The sequence below is a fragment of the Crinia signifera genome, chromosome 3 (genome assembly GCF_055691185.1).
Source record: "Crinia signifera chromosome 3, ASM5569118v1, whole genome shotgun sequence".
Lineage (NCBI taxonomy): Eukaryota > Metazoa > Chordata > Amphibia > Anura > Myobatrachidae > Crinia > Crinia signifera.
The window spans coordinates 205,049,523-205,076,155 of NC_139219.1; the positions used below are offsets into that span (position 1 = coordinate 205,049,523).

Sequence of the window (26,633 nt, forward strand, 5' to 3'; positions counted from 1 at the left end):
AAAATGCGAAAAAACCCCTGATAACAGGGTTTTAACCGCATATTAAGATTAGAGAATCCCGCCCCATGTCCTGTATTATAAATGGATATGTAATTTATTTTCCATTTGTGTAGAATAGCACATTTCTGGTTGCACTTTTATCAATGTGATTAAAACAAAATAACTGTGGTTGGCCTTTGGTAGTTTTTTTATGGCACCTAAAGCAATGAATGAAACATATAACCCCACATGGACATGTAGGATTCTGCCCCGTTCTCAAAACTGCATGGAGGGCTTACACCAGCTGTATAAGGTCTACTGGTTTTTAAGGGAAGCAGTCAGGAATACTGGTAACGGGATCTTGACAGTAACTACAGGGGGTTAGTGTTAAACTGGAAGGGAATTTAGGGTTAGACTGTATAAGGGGATGGTCAGGTTTACTCTGAGGAAGGTGACAGTTATGGTTAGGCTGAGAGAGGGATTGGATCAAGAGTAGAATTAAAATATTTAGTCAGATCTGTCAGGATTTTGACCACCGGTATGCCTCTGTCGGCATTCTAACGGTTGGGATAACGACTGTCAGGATTTCAATACTAGCCCAAAATAAAGTCTTGATGTTTACTCTTTAAAACATAAATGAAACTACAATTAGCAGTATTTTGGAAAAATATCTCGCATGTCATTCAAAGTGGATTTGAAAGTGGATTTTGGTAATACAAATGAACTCTGACCATCCACAGACATGCAGATCCAATTTTACAGAATATTTCCAAAGACCATAAATGCACCTTGTAACGCTTTTTGCAGAGCATTAGATGCACTGTCGCCAGTAGAAAAGTAATGTAATTATGAGTTTTATACCGTAAGTAAGCCTAAGTTTATTAAAATGCATTAGGGCAGCAGAGTGATATTTCTTAGTAAGACAAGCATTAAGATGCTGGACTCGGTCTCCTCAACCAACATATAAAAGCAATGCTATTGTTCATTAACATTCATATACTTTACACATCATTCCTCCAAAAAAATATCTTCCAATATTACAGATGGTCACTCTAAGCAAAATTTTAATAATGTCACTCAGAGACAACAAATTATTCTTTAATTATCTCCAGTTATTATATTCAACTTCTCTACATATCTATTTGGTTTCTAATTCAATGCCTTGTGTGAATCCAGATGCTGATTTCAGAGATTGAAATGAGGCAAAACAAGATGGACGAGTGCCAGAAGTATTCGGAACAATACTCCCTAGCTATTAAGGTACGCACATTTTATGTTAGTACCATACTGATTTCTTTGCCCTATGCATATATTTAAAAGTTCTGTGTAATACAACGCATTACCATTGTAAGCAAAATTGACCATATATGATATGCAGTAGGTAGAGAAATTCTCCAGGTGGTACCGGTATATTAAATGAGAAAAACACTTCATTGTATTTTTTTTACATTTTTTAGGATTATGAATTACAGTTAATGACGTTCAGGGCATTGGTGGACTCACATCAAAAGTCCCCAATGAAACGGAGAAGATTTCAAAGCTCTTCAGATGTCATTATACAAGAGGTAGATGTCATAAAACCGTGAGGCTATTGTTTATTTTACTGTTCGCCTTTTTGCTCTATGTTTTCTGTAGAGTACAGAATTTTGCTTCAGTCATACCAGACGGCCCTCTTCTGCAACTTATCCATGCCAATTGTCTTTCTCGCTTATAATGTGCGCCGTATTTGCAGAAAAAATACAATTGGAAGGGAAAACACTATTTAAGTACATTACACAACTTGTTGAGTGACACATCTGTGTGTGTGAATGAGCCTTAGTATTAAATGTAAATGCATTTAGAAGTGAGAGATGTTGCCCAAAGCAACCAATGAGATTCTAGCTATTATGCTCTAGAAGGAGCTAGATAAATGATAAGTACAATCTGATTGGTTGCTATGCACAATCTCTCACTTCTTTTCGAATATACGTCTTATTTATTTAGCACCTTCTAGAAGATAAAAAGATAGAATTTGATTGGTTGCTATGAGTAACTATACTATTTGTGCATTATGAGTTGATGTATCAATAATAAGATATGCTCAGCTCATCATACACAAGTAAAGCCACTATTTTGTGTTTGCTAGGTTTACGACTAACTTTTTCGGCTTCTCTGAATAATAGGTTTTCAAGCCCAACCCCCGAACAGGTTTTGTTTTCATGATTTCTGTTTATGGAAGATGAACTGACACATCATGATTAAAGATATCCTGCAAACCAAACCTGTTGGTGGTATTTGAATATAGACATGAAAACTACTGCTCTAGATAATGCTCATAATCTTTATTAGAATAAAATCCACCAAAGTAGAGTCAGATTGTAAATATAACTAATACTGTAATGCTGTCTTTATTCATTTTCAGTATATGGATCTTAGGAATCGTTACACTGCTCTGATGACTTTAATCAGCCAATATATAAAGTTTTCTGGAGAAACTTTAAAGCGATTGGAAGAAGAAGAGGTAAAGAATGAAATCATTACTCATAAATCATGTTATGTAATAAATATTCCTTTTATAGCCACGACATCTTCTGTAACAGCACTGAGCGTGGGTGGTGTCACATAGGACCTTCTTTGTTCAGAATGAACTGCAGCATGAAGCTTGCAGCCATCTATACTGTAAGTTATGCCTGCACATCACAGGCAGTGTAATGCTGACTTCCTGAGTATAGCATCTGCGGCACACAAAATGCCCATGTGACATGACACCACTGTATGGTTGGGTTGCGTCCTTAGTATCAGTCAGCTCTAGCAATTATTTTTCTGGTTCTAGTATTAATTATTGCAGTTTAGTCAACTACTCAGAATAAATGAAAGTTGAAATTATGTATATTTTGAATGTCCTAACCCTTATGGGATCTTAATGTACAGATGTTAACACTTTGTCCTTTCCCAGCTAGTTACATTTTATGTTGGATGCCTGACTTGACAACACGGTGACAGAAATCCTTTGCATTGTTCAGTTTGTTCTGTTGTGCACTATGTAATTGTTGCTTTCTTCTCTTTATGGTGGAGGGTTGCTGTGCTGTGTTCACGACTGTACAGTGGTAGTTTATTTCACTTCCAAAATATTCTAAACTCTATTTAACAGTTTGCAATTATTGATTTAATAAAACACAAAAATCTAAAATTGATGGTCACAATGAATTACGTACATTATTTACCTCGACAGAGCAATACACAGAGCAAAAACTCACATTTACAGTTATAGCTTCCTTGTAGAAGAGCAAATCAATTACAGGTTCTTAAGTCAATATAGTTCTTCCTCTGCTTTATGTTATATCGACATATATAGAAATCTATTTCAGTAATCATATTTATATTTAATACACATAAACAGCAGATTTAATTATAGGGATAATTGTGCAAGTAGGATCCAAGTTATTGAAAGACAATTTGTCCAATTGTCCTTAAAGTGTACTCTCCTGCTATTTTGTATTCATTGTCTTCCACCTTCCTGTAGATTCATTTGATTTCTATATTGTATTTCTGATTAATAGTATGTTTTGTGCTCTTTATAGGATGTACCTCATAAATCCTAGTATTTCCCCTCACATGCATTAACGTAAAGAAATGATTGTTATAATAGAGAAGAGAACAGTCTGCCTTTGCATTAGCTACAAATGGTGATCCAATAATAAATATTATATATAGAGGTAAATGACTGTACAAAGTGTATGTCAGCTGTATGTGGTTTGCAAGTTTCTTGTTGAATCTGGGCTTTTCCTTTTAACTCTCAGTAACTGCTTGGACATCCTGTAGTTTTGTTTACTATACAGTTTGTGTCTTGCTTTTGTGGATTTGGGTTTCTCGCTTCTCACTGCTCTCCTGACCCTTCCTTGGCAAGACAAGGTGGTTGAAAGCATCTTTGTTGTAATTGGCTGAACATGGTAAGTTTTTTGCACTTTTCCCTATTCCCTGTGATGACACTAATGATGTATATTATTTTCTAAATAAATACTGCAGATTTTCCTACTTACTTATCTCATTTATCATCTTTTATATTTGTGCTTAAAAAAAATTACATTTCTATTTTTTATTTTATTTTAATGCCACTGCTATTAAACTCAATATGGACCATTATATTGAGACTTTTTCAGGACAGACAAGCTTATCAAATGTGAACCCATGTCCCTTTATTTTGTTTTAGACTTTAATGTATTCCGAGCGCTCTTCTATGTCAGCATACCCAGAATTAGTAGAACAGCAAAAAGCCACCACAGACGAAAATAATAGGCTCTTGAAAAAAATACAGGAGCTTGAAGTCACACTTGAAGAAGTGAAAAAAGAGAAGTACATGCTAGAGCAGGAGCTGCCCAAGGTTAGGTCAGCTGCTGAGATGGAAATCAAGAAGCAACAAAAGGTAGTCGAAGAAATAAACATGCAGAAAACAAAGGCTGAGTATGAGGCACAACAGTTCCGGATGAAGCTGGAGACTACAATTAAACTGAAGACAGCAGCTGAGCAGCAGCTGGAACATGTGCGCCAAATCACAAATCAGGCAGAATCTAAACGGGATGCTGTTGAAGACAAACTCAGGGCTTTTAAGAATCAGATAGAGGAGAGCACCAGTGCAAGAAGGAAGTTGGAGGATCACTTGAAAAGAAAAGATATTGACCTTAAAGACTTGGAGCATCAAAAAAACAATCTAATTGCAGAGCTGAAAAGGAAAGCTGAGACTGAGGAAGAACTCTCGAGACAGATTAAACATCTTGAAAGTGATCTTGCTTATCAGAAGAAGGTTGCAGAGGAGAAAATAGAATATGAATCTAAAAGACAGTTTGCAGATTCATTATACAGCTATTCGTCTAAGGACATAATACCATCACGATCAATGCAAGAAGTTCATTATATGATTGAATCAGACTTAAGATCGCCTCAAAGAGAACAATATGTAAAAAAAGCAGAAACCCTAAAACAACGCGTTGATGACCTAACACTTGCCAATAAAAAGACAGAGAATGAACTCAAGCAGTATAAAGCAGAGTTAAGTACAGTTCAGATACAAAAGTCTGCTGCAGATGAGAAAAACCGCCAGCTTAGAATCCAGTTGGATGACACCCACAATATTTTGCAGCAACTTAAAAATGAACTGGAGCAGAAAAACCAACTGGAACAAAACTATGTGTTACAAATGAGAGAAGTTGAACGGAAAATGTACCAAAGTCAGGATAAAGCAGAAGAAGTCATGCAAGAAGCTAAGGACCTAAAGAAGATTCGATCCAGTTTTGAGGAGGAGCTAAAGGTATTACAACAAGAAAAAGCTTCCCTAGAACACAAACTGAAGATGCAAAAAGCGGATTATGATGACTCTAGAGAAAAGTTGAAAACTTGTCAGGAAGACCTGAGGCAAAAGGAAATGGCTGAAAGGAACAGTCTACAGAAAATATCATTCCTAGAAGAAGATTTAAGTAGAAAGAAGCAAGATGTAGAGGATTTACGGAAAAAAGTAGATGAACTTACCCGAGCAAATGCAAAGTCGGAAAGCAGTGTGAAAATCCTTAATTCACAAATGAGTTCCCTGCAGCAAGAAAAGACTGTGTTCGAGCAGAGATCCCAGTCCCGAAGTGGAGAAGTTGACAATTTACGCGATCAGCTGAAGAAAATTCAAGAAGAGCTACTCCAAAATGTTAGGGCCCTGAAAGAGGACCAACAGAAAAACATAAAACTCCAGGATGAATTGACAAAAAGTAATCAGTGGTCCAATTCTTTGAAATTAAAGTTAGATGAGCTCACGAAGTTAAACAATGAGACAGAGATGACATTGAGAAAAGTTAAATCTGAATCTGAGAAGACTGCCATGGAGAGAAATAATTTTCAGAAAAATTTTGACATGGTAAAATCACAACTGGACAGTACCAAAGAACAAATGAAAGCTACGAGTGAGCAGCTACAAAAACAGTCCAAGGGAGAATATGAAACTCAAAATACGATAAAACGGCTAGAAGAAGAATTATCAAGAACTAAAAATTCTTTGAATGAAATTAAGCAAAAGTATGAAAAACAGAGCCTAACAATTCTTAATTCTGAAAAGGAGATACGGAATGTTAAAGCTGAATTAAACAGCTTAACAGTAGATAAACGTCTATTAGAACAGAAACTCCAGCAACACCAGACACAGCTTCAGGAGGTTAACGCTAAATTGAAGAAGTCACAGGATGACCTTCACAAGAAGACAGTTGATGAGCAGCTAGCACAGAAAAAGCTTATCATTTACCAAGAGGAGTCTACAAAATACAAAAACACAGCAGATGATTTCAGGAAAAAATTAGAGAAGTCAGTGGAATCCAGTTTAAGTACTGAAAATAATAATTCTAACATGAGGCTTGAAGTTACTTCTTTGAAACAAGAAAAGTCAATACTAGAAGATAAAATAAAATTGATGAAAGTGGAGCTTTCAGATCTGCAGGAGAGATCAAAAAGATGCCAAGACCAGTTGAATCTCGAGAAAAAATCTGGATTAGAACTAATTCAAAAGTGTCGTAAACTTGAGGAAGAACTTGAAGTTCAAAAACGAGCTGTAGAAACATTTAAACAAAAAGTTGACTTACAGAGACAAGACCACATAAACCAGTTAAGATACCTACAAAATGAGATTCAGCTAAATAATAGCATTAGAAGCCCTACTCAAAAATCTGATTATGATGCAAAAGGAAACAGCTACATGTTTTCATCTTCAGGTTCTCAGCAGGAGTTTGACTCTATTAGTCAAAGATCCAAAGCTTCTCCTGGATTGAGGCGAAAACTTGAAAGTCATCTTGATACTAGTGTTCCTGTATTTAACTCTACACACATGGAAGAGAAGAAGAAACATATGGATGGTTATGACGACCTTCAGCTACAGCTATCCAGGATAAAGCAGTCCCTCGATGTTGGAGACAAGGGAAAGCCATTTACAGAGTACGTTACACAGACCAGTACAGAGCTTCAAATATCTATTGATAACATGACTCCCTACAGAAAGCTGTCAGAGCTAGAGAGTATAAAGGATAAAAGTATACAGAATGCCATTCAAACTTTAAGAATTGAAGAAGAGAAAATTGGAAAGGAGCTAGGAAAATTTGATCAACCTATGGAGGTATTCTATATGTATCCTCCTTACTTACATACTATGTAGCGATCACATGACAGCTTTGCTAGTATACTTGGCTTTATTTTCTTTAACATGGTGTTTTTTACTTGCATGTGCTACAATTAGCATTGCATTTATTATCGCAAAACTTGTTATGTTTAAATATTTTATGTAATCTGTTGTACTGTATATATTTTGTGCTAAAACATATTCAGAAATGATTAGTTAGTTTAATTGTTTTTAGTGTAAGTTCAATACAAGCTATTGCATCTTATTGCATGGTTATGCAGGCTTTTGTTGGGGGCATTGACTGGTGTATACTCTTTTGCTACCTTGCACTAATCCTCTTCAACAGGAAACTTATTTCTTTCTGACTACACTAGATATTTTCTTGATTATTGACATATGTATTTAGGTACTTGTTTCCTAGAACGGCGCCCATCGCGGGCATCGCATGCCATTATAATGGCATGCGATGCGACCGATGTGATGGCCGCGATTTTACATAGAAATGCATGGTAAAATGTAAATCGCGTCGGTCGCATCGCATGCGGCCAAAAAATCGCATGCAATGCGACCGACGCGATTACCGATTTTACATAGGGAACAATGTTAAATGGCCCAATTGACCCGATTTTACATAGGGAACAATGTTAAATGGCCCACAGACCCCAAAAAGCCACCCTGAAGTGTGAAATGCCCCCCTCCCCCAATTGTTAACGCCACCCCACCTTCAACGTCAACCCAAAGCATGGCGAACGGCGGCGGTACACGTCCTCCGACCTTTTCATACCCCCACTATCCACGTCGGTGTGGAGTTGAGAATAGAAAGTGTGGAGAGCGCAGCGAGCCAACGAGCACGAAGCGTGGCGAGCGCACGCGGAATACGAGCCCGAAGCGTGGCGAGCGCACGCGGAATACATGTTAAGTAATCCGCGTCCCCTCGCGCGGCTCGCTGCGCTCGCCACGCTTCGGGAGCGTGTTCCGCGTCCCCTCGCGGGGCTCGCCACGCTTCGGGCTCGGTGGCTCGCCGCACTCGCCACACTTTCTATTCTCAACTCCACGCCGACGTGGATAGTGGGGATATGAAAAGGTCTGAGGACACGTACCGCCGCCCCTCGCGGGCTCGCTGCGCTCGCCACGCTTCGGGTTGACGTTGATCGTGGGGTGGCGTTAACAATTGGGGGGGCCATTTCACACTTCAGGGTGGGTATTTGGGGTCTGTGGGCCATTTAACATTGTTCCCTATGTGAAATCGGGTCAATTGGGCCATTTAACATTGTTCCCTATGTAAAATCGCGGTAATCGCATCGGTCGCATCGCATGCAATTTTTTTGGCCGCATGCGATGCGACCGACGCAATTTTTTGCCTTGCGATGCCTAAGATGAAAATCGTGGGCGCCGTTCTAGGAAGGAAACAAGTACCTGTATTTATTTTGTGATAAAAGATATTTATAGATTATTAGTTAGTTTTATAGAAAATGTATAAGTTTAATACAAGCTATTGCATGGTTTGGCAGGCTTTAGTTGGAAGCATTGGCTATGGTGTATACTATTCTGCTACCTAGCACTAATCATCTAAACAATAGTACACTTATTTTTTATCTGATGTTATATTAGATATCTTCTTGATGAATGAAGCAATATGTAGGCATAAACCCTAACCGTCCATCCTTTATTTTAAATATTGCTATTTACAGATAGTGAAGAGCAAGCAATATGATTTGACTGTTGAAGTTACAACTGTAAAACAGGAAAAAGAATTCCTGCTAAACAATGAAGATCAGGTGTTTGAAGAACGTAATATGTTGGAAGGATTTAGGAGATCAGATTTACCGAAGATGAGTTATATGTCCTCCAGTTATAAAAACTACGCAGGCTCTGAGACATCTTTGAGTGACAGTTCTTCCAGTGATGATAGGTTCATCTTTCAAGGTCTCAGAAACAATGTTTCTTCCAAACAAATGGTAGAAGCTAAAATTCTTGATGGCAAAACCATGGAACAGCTTGAGTTAGGTCGAACAACTGTTCAAGAAGTTCAGAAAAAACTCGACAATTGTCTAACAAAGGTTACTGCAATAGCAGGTTTATACCTTGAATCAAGGAGAGAAAAGATATCTTTCAGTTTAGCCGCAAAGATGGGAATTATAGATAAAGGGTTAGCATTTGAGTTTTTAGAAGCCCAAGCAGTGACAGGTTTTATTATTGATCCCTCTACAGGCAACAAATATTCTGTTGAGGAAGCGATCACCAGTGGACTTGTTGACCAAGAGTTTAAGGAGAAACTCCTTGAAGCAGAAAAAGCTGTTTTAGGATACATTTACTCTGGGAAAAGGCTGTCCGTTTTCCAGGCCATTGAGGCTAGAATTCTTGAAAGACAGAAAGGGAAAAGAATTCTTGAAGCACAAATTGCCACAGGAGGAATCATTGACCCAGTTAAAAGTGTTCGAATTCCAGCTGAAGTGGCAGTTTTGAAGGGTTTGGTGAATCATACCACTTTAAAGTTTTTGCATGAACCTGCTAGCAATGTAAAAGGCTTTCACTTTCCTACCAACAAGCAGAGTATGTATTATTCTGAATTGCTGCAATTGTGTGTTCTAGATTTAGAGAGCAAAACATTCCTTTTACCAATTGGTGAGAGACAAATTACTGCTTTTTCTGCAGAAATAGGCCATAAGATATGTATAGTAGATATTAGATCTGGTTCAGAAATGACGCGATTTGAAGCATATGGAAAAGGTCTTATTGACCAACAAACATATAATGAGCTTTCACAGCGTGAGTGCCAGTGGGAGAGCTCTACAGTTTTTGACTCCCAGGGTAAGTCACAAATGTACTTAACTGATCGCAAGACAGGTAGACAGTTTATTGTGGATGAAGCTGTCAGCCAAGGGAAAATTGACAGGTCGCAGGTTAACAAGTTTAAAGAAGGGCTCATTTCAGTCACTGAACTGGCTGACATTTTAGTCACTAGGTCAAGACCATCTAAAAACCCCAATAGTCCTATTGTTGGATATTGGATCTATGAAACCAATGAAAGAGTGTCAGTTTTTAAAGCATTGAGAAGAAACATGGCAGACAGAGTAACTGTGTTTAGATTGCTTGAAGCTCAGGCCAGTACTGGAGGGATCTTTGATCCTTCAAATGGAAAATTATATAATGTCTCAGAGGCATTGCAGAAAGGCTTAATTGACGAGGTTTGTGCTAAGCAAATTCACCAGTGCGAATTAGCTTTCACTGGAGTCATCCATCCTACAACCAAAGCCGTTTTATCTGCTGGTGAAGCAATGAACTTAAACATATTAAATAAAGATATTGGCTATCGATGCCTTGAGTATCAGTACTTGACAGGAGGATTAATAGATCCTAAATCTAAATCACGGATGTCTTTGGAAGATGCAATAAAAAAAGGAATAGTTGATTCTGCCACAGCAACAAAGATAAAGGATGAGAATTCATACATCAAAAATCTTACTTGTCCTCAAACAAGGAGGAAGTTGTCCTACAAAGATGCTCTGGAAAAAGCAGTCTATGATAGCCATACTGGACTTCGCTTGATGAAAACGCCTCTGCCTCTGAACGTCGGCATTCCTAGCCTTTATTTTTCTTCACAATAGAACACTTGTGACATTATTAAAAGCCTGTTGAGCAGTTGACTGATTGCTAGTCCAGAAGAAGTGGAATGGACCATCTCCTTGAAGTTCAACAGCAATGTGAGAGAAACAGTTGTGTGTGGATTGTCTAACCGAAATCCATTCTAAAGTATTTGCCTGAATTATGTTTGAAATACATTACCACTTTTTATGTATTGGGGTATATATATATGTAAGAAACATCAGTGTTGGGAACGTTGTTACATATAAGCATGTAAATGTCTCTTAAATAATACTGACCCATCTAATCATAAATTTCACATTATTGTACAATGTTCTCTGTGTTAATAATGCAGAATGCAATTAGACTTCTGAAAAGTTTTAAAGTTGTGTTTCACAGAATTTTTTTCTGTGTTAGACTGTCAAACTTGTATTTTTGTCACATACGAGTAGACTACAGCAGCATTTTTCAATAGGCCGAATATTGAGTTGCGTGACAATTTCTATTTAATTACCATATATGCACTATAGACAATAATAGCATTTTTCTGTTTAGTAGAATTCCTGGAATTTCATTTTGTTTCAGAATACTATATCAACTGTGTTCTACCAATAATAGCATTCTTGAAGTATGGTTTCCAACCTGTACCTGATAATAATATGATAATATTACACCTGGTCCACATTGCAGATAAAACATTACAGACATTTCTGTTCCCCACAAAACTGAGCTGAATGCGAAGAGGTGGCAACGATACTGGGTCAAACCAAATATCTGCATGCAAAAATGTACTTGATTGTTATTGTAGGTTTTAAGGAAAAGCAAAAAGTAAGTGAGTTTAAGGTTACAAGTGAGTAGAGGAAGATGATGATGGATGTCTGTGTATTGTGTTATGGTAAAGCTAATGCAAAGGCAGCAGGTCTGAAATATTGTATATATTAATGGACTTCACTTATGATATACTGATTGTTTAAAAATGACGTACTTATAAGTTTGGGGTGTATTCATCTAAATCATAAAATATGTTTTTATGTTGTGTCTATATGATTGAAAGACATATCACAGTTATTAGTGGAACAATGTTTGTCAGAATGAGCAAATTTTAGTTTGTAGAACACTATTGTTCTCACCAGATTTAATAGGTATTGTTTTCTGTCAAATAAAAGTGAGCATCCGTATTACTAATTCTGTATATAGTCAGCACAAAAGTCAAATGCACACCACTTATATGTTTACTTTGCATTATATCTTCCTCAGCCCCATCATTAATTTGTGACCAATACATTACATGACAGAATTCTGCTAAACATTGGGTGTGATAATCTTTTATGTACATTATTTTAGTATACCCAAGACTGTCCAGCCTGGTTGAATAGACCCCTTTGTTATTTGTTTTATTATGTTCCATATTTGATGTATTATGTTCCACAAAGATAATGTTGATTATATTTCAATATTGTATAATAACATATCCTTTTTTTAGAATGTTCTTGCATATCAAAATGAAAGTTTCATTCAACAAAAATGTATTTGAGTAATTTTTTTATGTACTTTTCTGTAACCATTTTGCTTTTACATGTGTAATGGTTATGTGTGTTTTGCATCATGTATGTATTGCTAGAAGTCACTGGAAGAGGAAAAGAGAGAGCATGTAAAGAAAGCAGGGAACATACTGAATTGGGTGTCTAAAGTCACTAAAACGCTGAGTAAAGGAGGAGAAGGCGGAGACAGTGCAGAAACTATGCCCCTTTCTGAGCCACAGGTATTGGGAGCATTCTATAATAATCCCCATCACAGATGCTCAATATTTTACATTAAGGGTGAGATTTAATGGGATGAGAGATTCAGAAAGTGAGAGATGTGGTAAGAAATCTCCAGTTTTTTTAAAACGGCAATCATTTACACTGCAAAATCAGTTTTATGTGGAAGTGTAAATGATTACAGCTTTAAAAAAACTGGAGATTTCTCACCAAATCTCTCACTTTCTGAATCTCTCATCCCATTAAATCTCACCTTAAGTGTCATCGTGCATTCTATCTACTAAGCAATACATCTGTGTTTGACGTTTTTACTGACTGTAACAAATTACATATGGTTTTTGTATGACGCCTTCCAGTGAATAGGGCTGCCCTGTGGATTAGCACTGCAGAGTAATAGGTTTCTTGCAAATTTCTTGAAAAGATCTCGGGTACTGACGAGGTTTGCCATCCAAAAAGAAATATCCAAGATAGGATATAAAGAGGTTTGCCATCCAGCAATGCTCAAATAAAACTAAACAAAATCAATACTAATCATAGCTACATACTTCATACTGGTGCCAGTGTGCTAGGCCAAGTATAAAAAGCCTATCAGAAGCTGCCTATGTGTGTGACATTGGGCCAGATTCTCTAAGCTTCAAAAGTGATAAAATGGAGAGTGATAAACAGCCAGCCAATCAGCTCCTACCTGCCATGTCACAGACTGTGTTTGAAAAACGTCAGGCAGAAGCTGATTGGCTGTTTTTTTATGACTCTCCATTTTATCACTTTTGAAGCTTAGAGAATCTGGCACTTTGTCATTTCTATTCTTCCAGCTTTTATGGATGAGATATTTTTTGCTCCAGCTTTTATAGGTCAGATAGTTTTTGCTACTACTTAAATTCATTTTACAGTCTTTATAACATTTTACTACCCAAGTGATACAGTGCAGCGTGTCTTTCCCTTGTTTCATTTGACAGTTTTGTGATATTAATGTTCATCCAGTCCTATTAAGCTCTTCCTTATTTCCTTTGGGAACCATAGACAGAAAACAGTGTTGTGCTACTACTACTAATACTACTACTAAGATTCGGAGGGCTCACCTGACAAAACAGGAGGCCATATAATAGCTTGACTCTAGAACCAGGGCCTGCCTACAAAGAGCTGCATAAGAAATATGAATGTTTGCTGCTTGCCCTCCATTGTATCTATTTATCTAAGAGGCAGCTACGTCTAATGGAATGTCCATGGCAACCCCTAGTGGACACTTTTGGTAATTACATGTGCATCAGCGTTCTGAATTCTGAGGAAATATGGCCATTTTATAAAAATAACTTTCAACAGCATGCAAATAATCCACAACAGAAATGTCATAAACATCTATAACTTGTAAGACTCATGACTGATCTGCTGACATATTATAGGTGTTGCTTATCGTTCTTTTTAAAATTATGGGGATGATTAAGGATCGCTCGTAGTGATTGGAATTTGGCCTCATCCCCATTGGTCGGGGTTTACACATTTACATTTCTGTGCATGTACAAACCCCCGACTTCAAACGGTTTGGGCAAATTACTCAGTCGTTGAGCCGTCACTGTGGGGAGGGAGGGCTGGGGGCGAAAACGGGGCTCGCCTATGGGAACTCCCAGCGTTCCCATGGGTATGCGGACTGACCAATTCCTGCCGGAGGGCTGATGTCACAGGACATCATCCGCCCGCCCCGTCTTTGTCCTACCGCTAGTAAATTAAAGTCAGTTGAGACTGACTTTTATTTGTGAAGGCAGGAAAAGTCATTTGATAGTCAGCGACCATCAAATGATTTCAGGGGATTTGGCTCCGAGGGGTGGGTATTCAGCCGGGCATTGGGCAGTGCTCTCGGTAAGTAGCGATGTTCTCAGCTTACCGAGCTAATCTGAATTATTGCCTATGTTTTCAAAATCATGTTGATAAATTGGACTCCTTCTACCTTCTTATATTGTGTCATTTCCGTAAAACTTGTTCTCCACCATTTCATAAAATATATTGACATTATTGGTCAAATGAAATAAATATACAGTTGTAAGACAATATATCAACATAAATATAGGTTTACTCATTTTATTACTTTTTTTTACCCCTAACTATTTAAAAAAAAAAAAAATCAGGTCCAAAGATGCAGCATCAAACTGTTGTAATGTAACTAAAGTTATGTGTATGCAAGAAATAACTGGTAATTAGAGAAATTGCCATGACCGCACCCAATAATATTACATGAGAGACTAAATATATCTGTAGGTCTGAATCAGTGTACAAATCATAATGGAGTCTGGTTTTAAAAAAGAAAAACACAACAGCTGTACCGTAGCACTTTGAATACAGATTCAGACTCAGACACAGGTTTGTCACATTGCAAGTATGAAGAACATTCTATCAAAAAGAAATAAAAAGAGTCTGGTGGGTCCTGCTGAGAACTGAATGTGGACACATCTGTACATAATTCTGCATGATTGCCATCTGCAGAACAACTAAGCAACTTGTACACAATGAGGCAGATGTATTAAGCCTGGAGAAGCGATAAACTGGAGATAAAGTGAAAGGAGATAAAGCACCAGCCAATGAACTGTGTTTGAAAATGACAGTTGGGAGTTTATTGGCTGGTGCCTTACCTCCTTTCACTTTATCTCCAGTTTATCTCTTGTCCAGGCTTAATGCATCTGCCCCAGTGTATCATGTCTTTGACTTTCAATGATTGACCAATCAACTTTGCTGAAATCGTCTTGAGGTTTTCTCAAACAGTACATTACATTGCTGTATATAAATGTATAAACATGGTTTCACTTCACATGTGTAAACTGTGCCTTAAAAAATGTCTTTGCATCCTGACAGTTTGCAGTATCTATTTAGTTACATCAAAATATTATGTACATTTTTATTGTTCTACTCTACCGAAGTAATGCACAGATTCTGCTTAATAAAATCTGAGAATCAATAGAAACTCTGTATTACATCAGTACATACAACAAACAGCAATAAAGTGCTTAATAACACAGAGCTGCACTTTGAAGCAATTGTTACGTCAGTGATTGGCAACCTCATACACTTCAATGGCCTTATGGGAGGACCTCTAGCCCTCAGATGGACTGCACATTACCCATAATGTAAGTAATTAAACAGTACATTTAATGACTTAATAGATATATCAGAAGGCCCCAACAAACATCTGTCAGTATAGCACAGAAGAGCCTGAGGTTGTAAGTGAAGATTCAGAGGGGCACATGTGGCCCCAGTGTAACAGTGTTACACTGTTGTAGAATGTGTTCTTTTTTCTTTATAAGGATAAACTGAAAAAACTTCTACAAATTTCAAGCTGCAAAATGTAAGAGCACTAATTAACTCTTGGAGATATGAGGGTAAATAATATACAATATTTGTTAAACTACACATTATAAGTTCACTGCTTATATATGCTGCCAATCTGAAGGAGGAAATTACTGAACAATAGACATAGAAAGATCAGATCAGAACCCGACAGGTCTGTTAATATAATCTCGTCACACAGTTGCAGATAAGGGTATTATACCTTAAGGCCCCCATACACTAGCCGATGTTGGTCAGTTTTCAGCCAGATCAGTCGGATCTGGCCGAAATCGGACCAAAATCGGCTAGTTTTGATGTCCCCTCAGATCCGATGCGCGGTCCCGTGCGCATCGGATCTGCGTCGGGTGGTCGGACCTGCTGCACGTCCGACCACCCGACTTGGGACCTAGTGGGGTGGGGCGGCGCGGCGGTAGAGGGAGCAGGGGGGGCTGGGGACGCTGCGGGGTACACAGGTGGCATAGAGCCGGGCAGGGGTAGCCGGCGGGAGCTGTCAGTACTGAATAAAAAAAAAAAGCCCATACAATGAATGGGCGGCCTGTGATTGGCTGAGCGCTCTCTCAGCCAGTCAGCAATTGTATAGGCTTTTTTTTCTAGCACTGACAGCTCCCGGCTCTATGCCGCCTGTGGCGTCCGCAGCGTCCGCAGCGTCCCCTGCTCCCACCAGCAGCCCTGCTCTGTAGCCCCCCCCCCCCCCCCTGCTCCCCGGGTTTTTTACATGTGATAAATCGAGACGATTTATCACATGTAAAAAATGGCACATCAAGTGCCAATCTAATCAAGCTCCCCCGGGGAGCAGCCGGGGAAGCTCAGGGGGAAGTCGGGGGCGACTTGTCCTAAGGACAAGTCGCCCTAGTGTATGGGGGCCTTTACTGAACATGGTTTATCTGGCCTAAGCAAGGATTTGTGTAAAAGGGCCCATAAGAAAGTGTGCTTATCTGTTTGAAAAAGATCATCTAGTTCTAGTTATTCTCCATTTTAGTCGCTTATAACCATTCACATCACCTTTACAGTATGTGAATATTTTTTTACCCATGTGATGCCATCTTGGTAAGTTTTAAGGCTTTAAAGTTATAAATTGTTACCTCTGTGATCCCTGTAGGTGGAAAACAGTGTAGGGCTGGGCATAAGATCTATGCTAGGAAAACAGGCCACACAAATAGTGGTGCCGGGTGACTCACAGACAGTTGGGATTCTGACGGCCATTTCTCTGACATCGGAATCCCAACTGTCAGTATCCTGACTTACACTGGCTACTTTCCATCATGTGGATAAATGACCCCCATAGAGGGAGAATAGCCCCGCAAGGGGCTTGAATGCGCTCACCACCCTGTCAGGCTCCTGACAACGGGACTCCGATGTCGGAGAAACAACCTTGGAAATCCCGACTGTCAGAGGGTTATACCATACCCCAAAATAGATTTACGCTGGTGGCAAGGACTGACTATTTTAAGCGGTAGAATCCACAAAGCAGAGGGCGCAAGTATCTTAACCTCTTTGACCCAGTTAGCTTTGAGTAACTACTCATTCATTTGAATGTACTAGTGGATATGTCAACGATTTTACATTTTATTTGTCCTGAGTTCATCACTTTGGTTGCAGTGCATAGCAGCCATATCAGATGGAAAGTTAGTAGGTTTTTATTATTATTAACTATTAGTAGGGTTTGTAAGAAATAACATTTGCTCCTCCTACTGTTACTAAATAACTCATAGATACAAAGGGACTAAGCTACTACTACACTGATAAATCTGGAAGGGGATTTCATTTATTCAATTTATTAATTACCCGTATTCAAGTATACATTTCAGTCACATTTATGCTAATGAATTGATTGGCATTATATTTCAAGCATTTCAATGAAATACTTCCAAATAACAATAATGATAGTATTATACAGTATAAAGCTGAATGTGTGCCTATGTACATATCAGTATTAAATATATTAATATTTAATTTGTATTATACATAATTAATGAAAGTTGCTTTTTTATGATCCTAAAACAGTGAATATAAAACTGCATGTATGGAACCCATATTGCACAGTTTTTTTTTTTCAAGTAAGAGAGTACCACAGTTTACAGAAGATTAGTTCATTTGTGGCTGTTGCCATGATAGTAAAATCTGTTACCATTCTATCTGCATTTGCTTATTTAATGAAATTTTGCAGATGAAATGGAAAATATGTTGGTCCTTATTTTGCTGTAGTCATTGTACAGCACCTGGTGCTGTTGCTTGAAATTATTTTCATCTTATTCATACCTAATTATTATTAAATTTTATTTATAAGGTACAAGTGGTCTGCAGTGCCATACATACAGTACCTAATGCCACGAGGCAACATTTTCTCCATTTCCACCTCAGATACCCAAGCCTAGCTAACACAGCATTTAGGGAACCTAATTATGGCCCTTATTTTCGTTCACTCCCAAAGGCAAATGGCAGAGATAATTCGATTTGGGTGAGTTATTTTGTTTCTGTGCAGGGAAAATACTGGCTGCTTTATTTTTGCACTGCAATATAGATCTCACTTTGAAGTAAAACCCCACCCAAATCTATTTCTGTCTGCACAAACTTCATCTGCCCACCCCCCTGCAGTGCACATGGATTTGCCCATTTGAGAAGGAATTTGCCTTTGCGAGTGAACTAGAATAAGGGCCTATGGGCTTTGATGGCTACATATAAGCATTCATTATTTAGGTCAGTGTAAATCTTTTTATAATTATACTGAAACAATTTTTTTTCACTTTCACCTAATGGTTTAAATATATTACCATGCCAGAAATCAACATTTTTGCAGCACAAAAATTAGCTGTCTTACTTAGTCTCCCTTATAAACTGCTGCCGGATGCTACAGCTTTAGGCTGTCTACCAAATGTTCAAATATATATTTTTCGCTTCTATATACAGTATATGTGGACTGACTGGCTACCATTATTTTGTAATGAAAACCCAGTACACTTATTTGACCTGGAGTTAGCTTTAAATAGGTCTCCATGCTCCCCTGCATAGGACTCTGAGATCCCAGGTGTAATAAATATTAAATTGATAATGGGCGGTATTCAATGAGAATACCTGCGAGGTGCAGCGAATCCTTTTTTGGATTCGCTGCACATTCGCCATGTTCCGGAGCCTCGCCGGCTCCGTATTCAACGAGTCAGGGGCAGCGAGCCCCTGACTGGCTAATATGAGCTCCTGCGGCAAATGCCGCAGGGAGCCTGAGGACGATGGCAGGGGGAGAGATGGAAGTCTCTCTGCCTGCCCCAGAACGTTTGTGGGGGGGAGGTGGGCTCCCCGGGTGCCAGGCAGCACAGGCTGCCCCCCCGGGGGTGCCAGCAGGGGACCGCTATATTCACTACACCCGATCGTAACGATCGGGTACAGTGAATATATGAATATGTAATGAGCGGCTCGGCTCCGGCGCCCCCTGCTGGCTGCTGTGTAAAAAAAAAAAAAATATATATATTTTTTTAAATTAAATATATATTCATGCGCTTACAGCACATGAATAAAAGTAGCATGCCCCTCCTCAGAATAAAATTCCTGATTTTTTGACACAAAATGTAAAAAACAAAACACTTTATTTTAAAAGTTCACATTCCACTTCTCCATCAAAAGATAGCGATTGCTACTCGGTGAATCATGGCGAAAAAAACCTTCAAATGTATTCGCCATGTGGTCATTGAATAGGGTGATTCACCGCTTTAGTCCAAAATTCGCCAAACAGCACAAATTCGCCATAAAAACATGGCGAATCAGGCTCATTAAATACCGCCCAATGATGAGTAGTCATCTACTTGTGCTATTTTAAATACATAATATATGTAGAGAGAGATTGGGGGAACTTCATGACAAATATAAATACAAGACCCAGGACTTAAAGTGGTTCTGGAAAGGTGGTGGAACTTATGATGTCTGAGTACCAGGAGGGACAGGCCATAGATGTATGAAACCGTGGATCCACCGTGACCTGATGAATGGGGAGGTGACTGTAGCTCATCAGTGGCACTATTGATGCGGATGATGGGGCAGGCTTTTTTTGTTGGAATTACTCTGTAGGGTGATGGTTGAGCTGGAAGTAGTTTCACCTCGTTCACCTCATTAACCCCTGTCAAGACATTTAACTTATTTTTAGCATTCGCAGTTGGGACGAAAAGTCCAGACTCACTGGATATCTGTAACCTAAATGAGGCTCCAAGCACAAAGCCAGCTATGTTCACTCTGTCCCTTGATTTGTGTGAGAATGGCTCGATTTTTAGCGGGATGTGTGGGATTAGGGAGCACGATGGTCACATTTACAAAAAGACAAAAGATACAAGACAAAAGATAAAGAGTTTATGCAGAAGTAAAGAGTGATCAAATTGATGTTCCCCCCTTTTTCAGAACACTGCAGAAACAAGAATTCTTTTTGTGGAGAAAGCATGTTGTAATTCTATAGAGTGGTTCAAAAGTTTTCATGTAAAAAGACCCTTATGCTGGGTACACACCAGGACGACTAGGGCCTGATCCCCTCAATCTAGATCCAATTCCGACCAATTGGATGTAGATTGTGTGGTGATTGGGCCCTTTTCTGTCCTGGTGTGGACCGATACCGATCCGATGCGCGGTCCCGCGGGTCGGTCGTTATTGAGATCCTACCTGCTGCAGGTAGGATCTCAATGACGACCATACAGCCGGGTGCGGGTCGCCATCGGATCGGACCCGCTCACGGTGCACATCGTGAGCGGGTCGTGCCCCCCCGCGTCACCGTGAGCGGGTCGGACGAGACACTAATTACCCGCTCACGATGTGCATCGTGAGCGGGTCGCCCTGGTGTGTACCCTACATTAGATGCTAATTGTGATAAACACAAAAATCAATTAATAATAAATCCACAATTGCAGGCATATGCAAAATTTAAACAACCTCAAGAGATGTATGAGGATCTGTACCAGTAATATAGCACCCCACTTATAAACAGGTCACATACACTTACAGCCATGATGAAGGGGACTCGTGAGCGCGTGAGACGTTTGCGCATCCCTCTCAGATGGAGTGCCTGACTGCCAGCCTGCGCCAGCACAGGGAATCTGGCGATTGCTCAGGATGGCTGGGAGGCGCTCCATCTGTCTAAGAAAGTGCAAGAAAACACGCACAGTAAAACACTAAATATGCATGAGTAGCAGTGATGCATTTGTAATGAACCAGTTACAAGTTATTGCCGGCTACTTTAATTACAATGGTGTATTTGCTCTAGTTGTCATCTCAGGAACCTGCCATTGATACTACTTGGCTTGGGATATATACATCTGTGTGCCAGTCGGCATTAGTGCACAACTACACGATGTCCTTACTGTTCTTGTCAAAGGGCCTAATTCAGACCTGGTCGCATGGCTGAGAATTCGCAGGCCGGCAATTATTGTTAGACTGCACATGTGTACAGCCTGCAGTGAACATGCGCGCGGTCACCCTGTGATAAAATCCTTATTTTCTTTTGCTGGCCATACACAAGTTGATTGACAGGAAGCCGGCGTTTGGGGTTGGTAACCGGATGTTTTCTGGGAGTGTCAGGGGAAACGCAGGCAAGCTCAGGAGTTTTAGGGGAAGTAGTGGGAAGCCAGCTGTGGCCCCATGTATCTATCGCAGCCACCTGGGCTGCGCACAGACTGCACACATTGGAGAAATGATTGGATGGTGAACGGCTTGCAAATGGATTTACAGCTAATCACAGGCCTGCAATAGTGTCGGAAGCCATGCTAAGCAATTTGCAGGCTTGCACAGGGTGGGATTTCACTCTGGCGGGGTGTCATATACCTGACCGCATTGCTCTGAAAATTAGCAGTCCAGCTATTCAGTCTAAATTAGCCCCTACATTAGAATGTCCCTTCACTTCTCCATCTCTTCTCTGCCATTGCAAATGGTCATGCCAGAAAGGCACAAACCTGTATAACCACATAGCCGGGCATGTGGATGTTGTTGCGGGCATGACCTGATTGGTTCTGTACTTCTTCTCTTTCCAATATTTTTCTCTGGAACATACACCCGCTGATCATATTTTTCATGTAGTACATGGTGAGCTTCCATTGGTTAGAATTCCATAGCTTGCTATAGAGGGTCAGAATCCCATTGTACTGTAAATGCATAATACAATAAATTCTTTAAATCACATAATTAACTCCAACAGTACCACTTTCCCATTAGTGTGGGCAGTGGACAGAAAGACACCATAATATCATTCCTCACAGACATGGAAACAAATATGCACTTATATGTTGATATACATGAGATATTCTGAGTATATGAAAGCTGATTTTACAGTGTGAAATATCACTGTCCTGCGATGGGTGCTATAAGGGAAGTGGGGTCACTTCCAGCTTAAATCCGGGTTGCTTGTTGTTAAACTCTTAAAGGGGTAAATTTATTATAGCTTCTAAAAAAAAAAATAAGTAATGTTGCCCATAACAACCAATCAGATTCAGTCTAGCATTTTCTAGGATGCAATAACGAAATTCTAGACATAATCTGATTGGTTGCTATTAGCAACATCACTTCTGACTGTGTGCACATGCAGCACCCATGTGACAGAAGAGTCATCCCCCCCCCCCCCCCACAAAAAAAAAAAATCACTGGGCCAGGTGTAAATCATGCCTGTGTATGCACTGATTGTGAGTGATTTTCAGCCTGCGATTTTCACATACACACTGGTCAATGATTGTGTTAGATTGTGTTAGTATAAGGGTGGAAGTGCATTCCAGCTCCCATTGCCACTGTAACTGGAGATCCAGGAATATTTGGGGCCATGCTTTATTTAAATCAAATTATTTTTCCTGGGGCTTTGCCAGTTTTCCAAAATTAGTTCACAAACATGAACTGGTGTTAGAAGAGTGTACTGTAGGTATCTGTGAAAATCAGCCCCATGCTGCAATCTCTTGATTTAGAGAAGAAGCTACAGTACATGTAACAGTCTCTGGGGCAAGGGCCTCATTCTGGTTGACTTGGTAAGCTGCAAAACTCACAGCTTACCGAGTCCCCGAGGGCACACCCCACCGCCCTCTGAATCGCAGCTATCTTCATATCACCTCACAACCATGTGTCACAAAGACACATCCCCTCGCATGTCCCACTGGCAGAGAAATCATTAAATGGTTTCCAAATATTGAATGATTTCTTCAGGCCATGCAAATATAAGTCAGTGGAGTCTGACTTATATTTGCGGCTTTCCAGGTGAAGACAAGGCAGGTGACCGACAACCACGTGAACAAAGAAATATCTATGTACATATAGTATAAATACACATATATATTACTTATGAGAGAGCGCCACTCAATTGGATACAATAAAACAGTTTTTATTACTTTTATGGTTATGTCATTCAATTATACATTTGCTACACAACCAATTAATGACAATAAAATGTATACATGATTAAAACGGATTTGGTATGAAATCCCGACGGTCGTAATCCCGACAAGGACAAAATCCCGACAAGGACAAAATCCCGACATTTAAAATACAGACAAGGACAAAATCCCGACAATTAAAATCCAGACATGGTCAAAATAGCGACATAATAGAATGTACAGGTGAAACTGTCAACATGACTTTGGGTCGACAGGTCGCGAGGTCGACATGTTTTTTTTTACTGTTTTTTTACCTGAATGTCGACACAGTTAACATGGACAGAGTTGGAGGTGAACCGCAGCCCCTTGCATCGCTCGCAATGCTTCGGGCACGGTGCCTCGCTGCGCTCGGCACACTATTTTATTCTCCCACCACGCCCTAGTGGATGGTAGGACATGAAATACCGCCTGTCGGCACATGTCGGCTCAAAAAACTGTGAAAAAACCCATGGCAACCTGTCGACCCAAAGTCATGTTGACAGTTTCACCTGTACATTCTATATGTCGGTATTTTGACCTGTTGGACGAAACATGTTGGGATAACTTCTGACTCCTGCTCCTCACCGCACTGCAAAAAAGATAAGCTAACCCCTGCTTTTTACAGCATTGTCTTTTTTTTAGTAGTTTTAAAATTTTCATATGCCTTTTTTATATATATCAGGTGCCACATTGATCTTTTACTTTTAGAATTACAGTTTTTAGTGCACATGCTGGGTTCTTTTAGTGTGGTCAGTTTGCTACACTGACAGGATCGCCATCCCATTCTTTTATAGTACACATTGCCACCACCATTGTATATCCCCCTTTTTTCATATATAACTCTGTTATAATATATACCCATTTGTTCCATACACTTTGTTACTATTGATATTTTTCTCTGCTGTGTTCAATAAATTGCTTTTCTTTATACATTGTCCCATGTGAAATACGTGCATATTAGTCGCTATTCAAGTCCAAACCAAAACTCTTTTTACAAACTACCCCCCGAGCGGCACACCACCGTCCTGGACTTAGCTGACACCCCATACAGACTACAAGGGGATTGCATTATATGGGACCACGCTCTTGCATAACTACCTGTTTAAAACTCCTGGCGCACATCTCACTGAAATCTAATCCTTCTAATAGATATTTCTTTGTTCACAATTTTGCCCAATCAGCAACACTCCAGATTGCTATTGGGAGCAGCCAATTGTTTATACAATCATCCATTTAGCTCAGAATATCACAGATCATAGTATAACAGCTAAACTTGTGCCCAATTTATTTTCTTTTTCTTTATTGACTGACAACCACCCCTGGCTCACCCCCTCCCACCTGCAGCCTCATGGGAATATCCAGCGTTCTTCTGGGGATGGCCATGAAACACTGGGCATTCCCATGGGTGTGACCGGGCTCTCGTCCGCACTGCTTCAAGCGAATGGGTCGGCGACTATGTAAGTCGACGAATCCGTTCGCCAAAAGAGCCTGCCCATGCGCAGAAATCATTATGCACATGCACAGAGAAAAAACATTGGTCCCCAGTGCAAATACGTGGGGGACCGAATCAATCAGAATAACCCCCCAATGGTGAATAAAGCTGCACGACTGCTAGGTGGCAGTGGGATCCAGATTATGAGCCTGATTCAGACCAGATCGCAGAGCTGCTTTTTTAGCAAATGGACAAAACTATGCTGCATTGCAGGTGGGGCGGATGTAAAGTGCAGAGAGGGTTAGATTTGGGTGAATTATTTTGTTTCGGTGCAGGGTAAATACTGGCTGCCTTATTTTTACACCACAATTTGGATTGTAGTTTGAACACACCTCACCCAAATCTAATGTGCACAGTGCAGCATGGTTTTGTCTATTTTCAAAAAAAGCAGCCCTGCGATCAGGTCTGAATTAGGTCCTAAAGGTGGACAGTCAATAGGCTGACAATCACAAAGTCGACATTGACAAAAGGTATGCATGCACAAAGTCGACATTGACAAAAGATCAACATGACAATGATTGACAGCAGTGGTTGAGACATGAAGAGGTCAACATGAGTTTTTCACAATTTTTTTCATTTATTTTTCCTACTTTATGGTCCACATGGACTTTTTACATTACAACCTTTTACTTGTGTCAACCTTTTGTGCATGTGAACCTTTTGGTGTCACTGTCGACAAATGATCCATGCTTGTGACAAGGATGCTTCAAACCAGAGTTGGCCATTACGTCGATCACAATGTACCGGTCAATTGTGGAGCTTCCTCCGGTAGATAGCGATCAGTTCCTGAAGAATTAAGCCCATGTTCACATTAAGGGGCAGATGTATTAAGCCTGGCGAAGAGATAAACTGGAGATAAAGTGGAGAAAAAGTGGAAGGAGATAACGTACCAGCCAATCAACTTCTAACTGTCCTATTTCAAACACAGCTGATTGGCTGGTGCATTATCTCCTTCCACTTTTTCTCCACTTTATCTACAGTTTATCTCTTCGCCAGGCTTAATACATCTGCCCCTAAATACCTTCTGAAGCCTCTTCTGGCTTCAGCATTCCCAGTAATGCATTGCACAGCTGCATGGTTTACTTCACTGCGCATAGCAAGGACTGAGGAGCTTGCTAGCAAGTCTGCATTTGATGGGTAAAGTTAGCAGCGGAGGAAGGAAGGCTGAGCGCCGGAGGTGGACAGAATACAGCATTGCCCAGAGTTACAATAAGTTTAAGTAAGTTTAAGATGCTTGGCTTTTTATTTTTAAAATGCAGTTGTAATGGAAGGGGATGGAGAAAAGGGGGACTCTGTTCATCCCAGTTGAATGGGATAGAGTTTTGTGGCCCCCATATTGTCTATAACTTTTCCCTTTAAAAAATGTAGTGCTTCACTGTAATTTTTTTTTTGAGGTGGGGCGGCGGTTCTCAGTGGCACTCTCACAGGACAGATGGGCACAGCATGGGTGACCCTTTGTGTTAGGTTAATGGTCATAGTTGCTCTGATTCTTGGTAGTACCGTGTATTATAATGTGAATTTTGGCTCATACTGTGTGGCATAATGTGAATTTTGGCTCATATTGTGTCATAATGCGAATTTTGGCTCTTACCATGTGTCATAATGTAAGTTTTGGCTCATTCCGTGTGGCATAATGTGTAAGGGGTGTATTGCACTGAGAGGGGAATATTTGGCACAGGGGGAGATGCCTGTAGAACTCTGGTACTTAAGTGTACAAAAAGTAGATTTCAGGTTGCAAAAGTCAGGTCACTCCTGCTTTAAACAATAGAAGCAAGAGTTGCCTCTATGGTGTATTAGTTACTTGTGTACTATCACGGCTCCCATCTCATCCCATCTCATTGCATACCATAAGGCTTAAGGTGCCCATAGACGGTCCGTTCCCGGACCGTCCGTTTTGTACTATGTGATGCGCGCTCCCGCGCATCACATAGTACGGTACAAAAAGTATGTGCTGCACATACTTTTTGTACTAGCTAAACTTCGCATCGGATCGCATTGCATGCACACCG

General features: G+C 39.8%; 1 protein-coding gene across 19 annotated transcripts in view; it reads left to right on the forward strand.

The window, feature by feature from the left end:
• Positions 1-26,633, forward strand: part of DST (dystonin) — a 522,642-nt gene that overhangs the window by 291,557 nt on the left and 204,452 nt on the right. For all 19 annotated transcript variants that reach the window (XM_083177288.1, XM_083177291.1, XM_083177290.1 and 16 more), the window contains 4 exons: positions 1,156-1,239; positions 1,437-1,544; positions 2,381-2,479; positions 12,306-12,446. In XM_083177288.1, the coding sequence (XP_083033414.1) occupies positions 1,156-1,239; positions 1,437-1,544; positions 2,381-2,479; positions 12,306-12,446 (432 nt within the window). The remainder of the gene's footprint in view (positions 1-1,155; positions 1,240-1,436; positions 1,545-2,380; positions 2,480-12,305; positions 12,447-26,633) is intronic.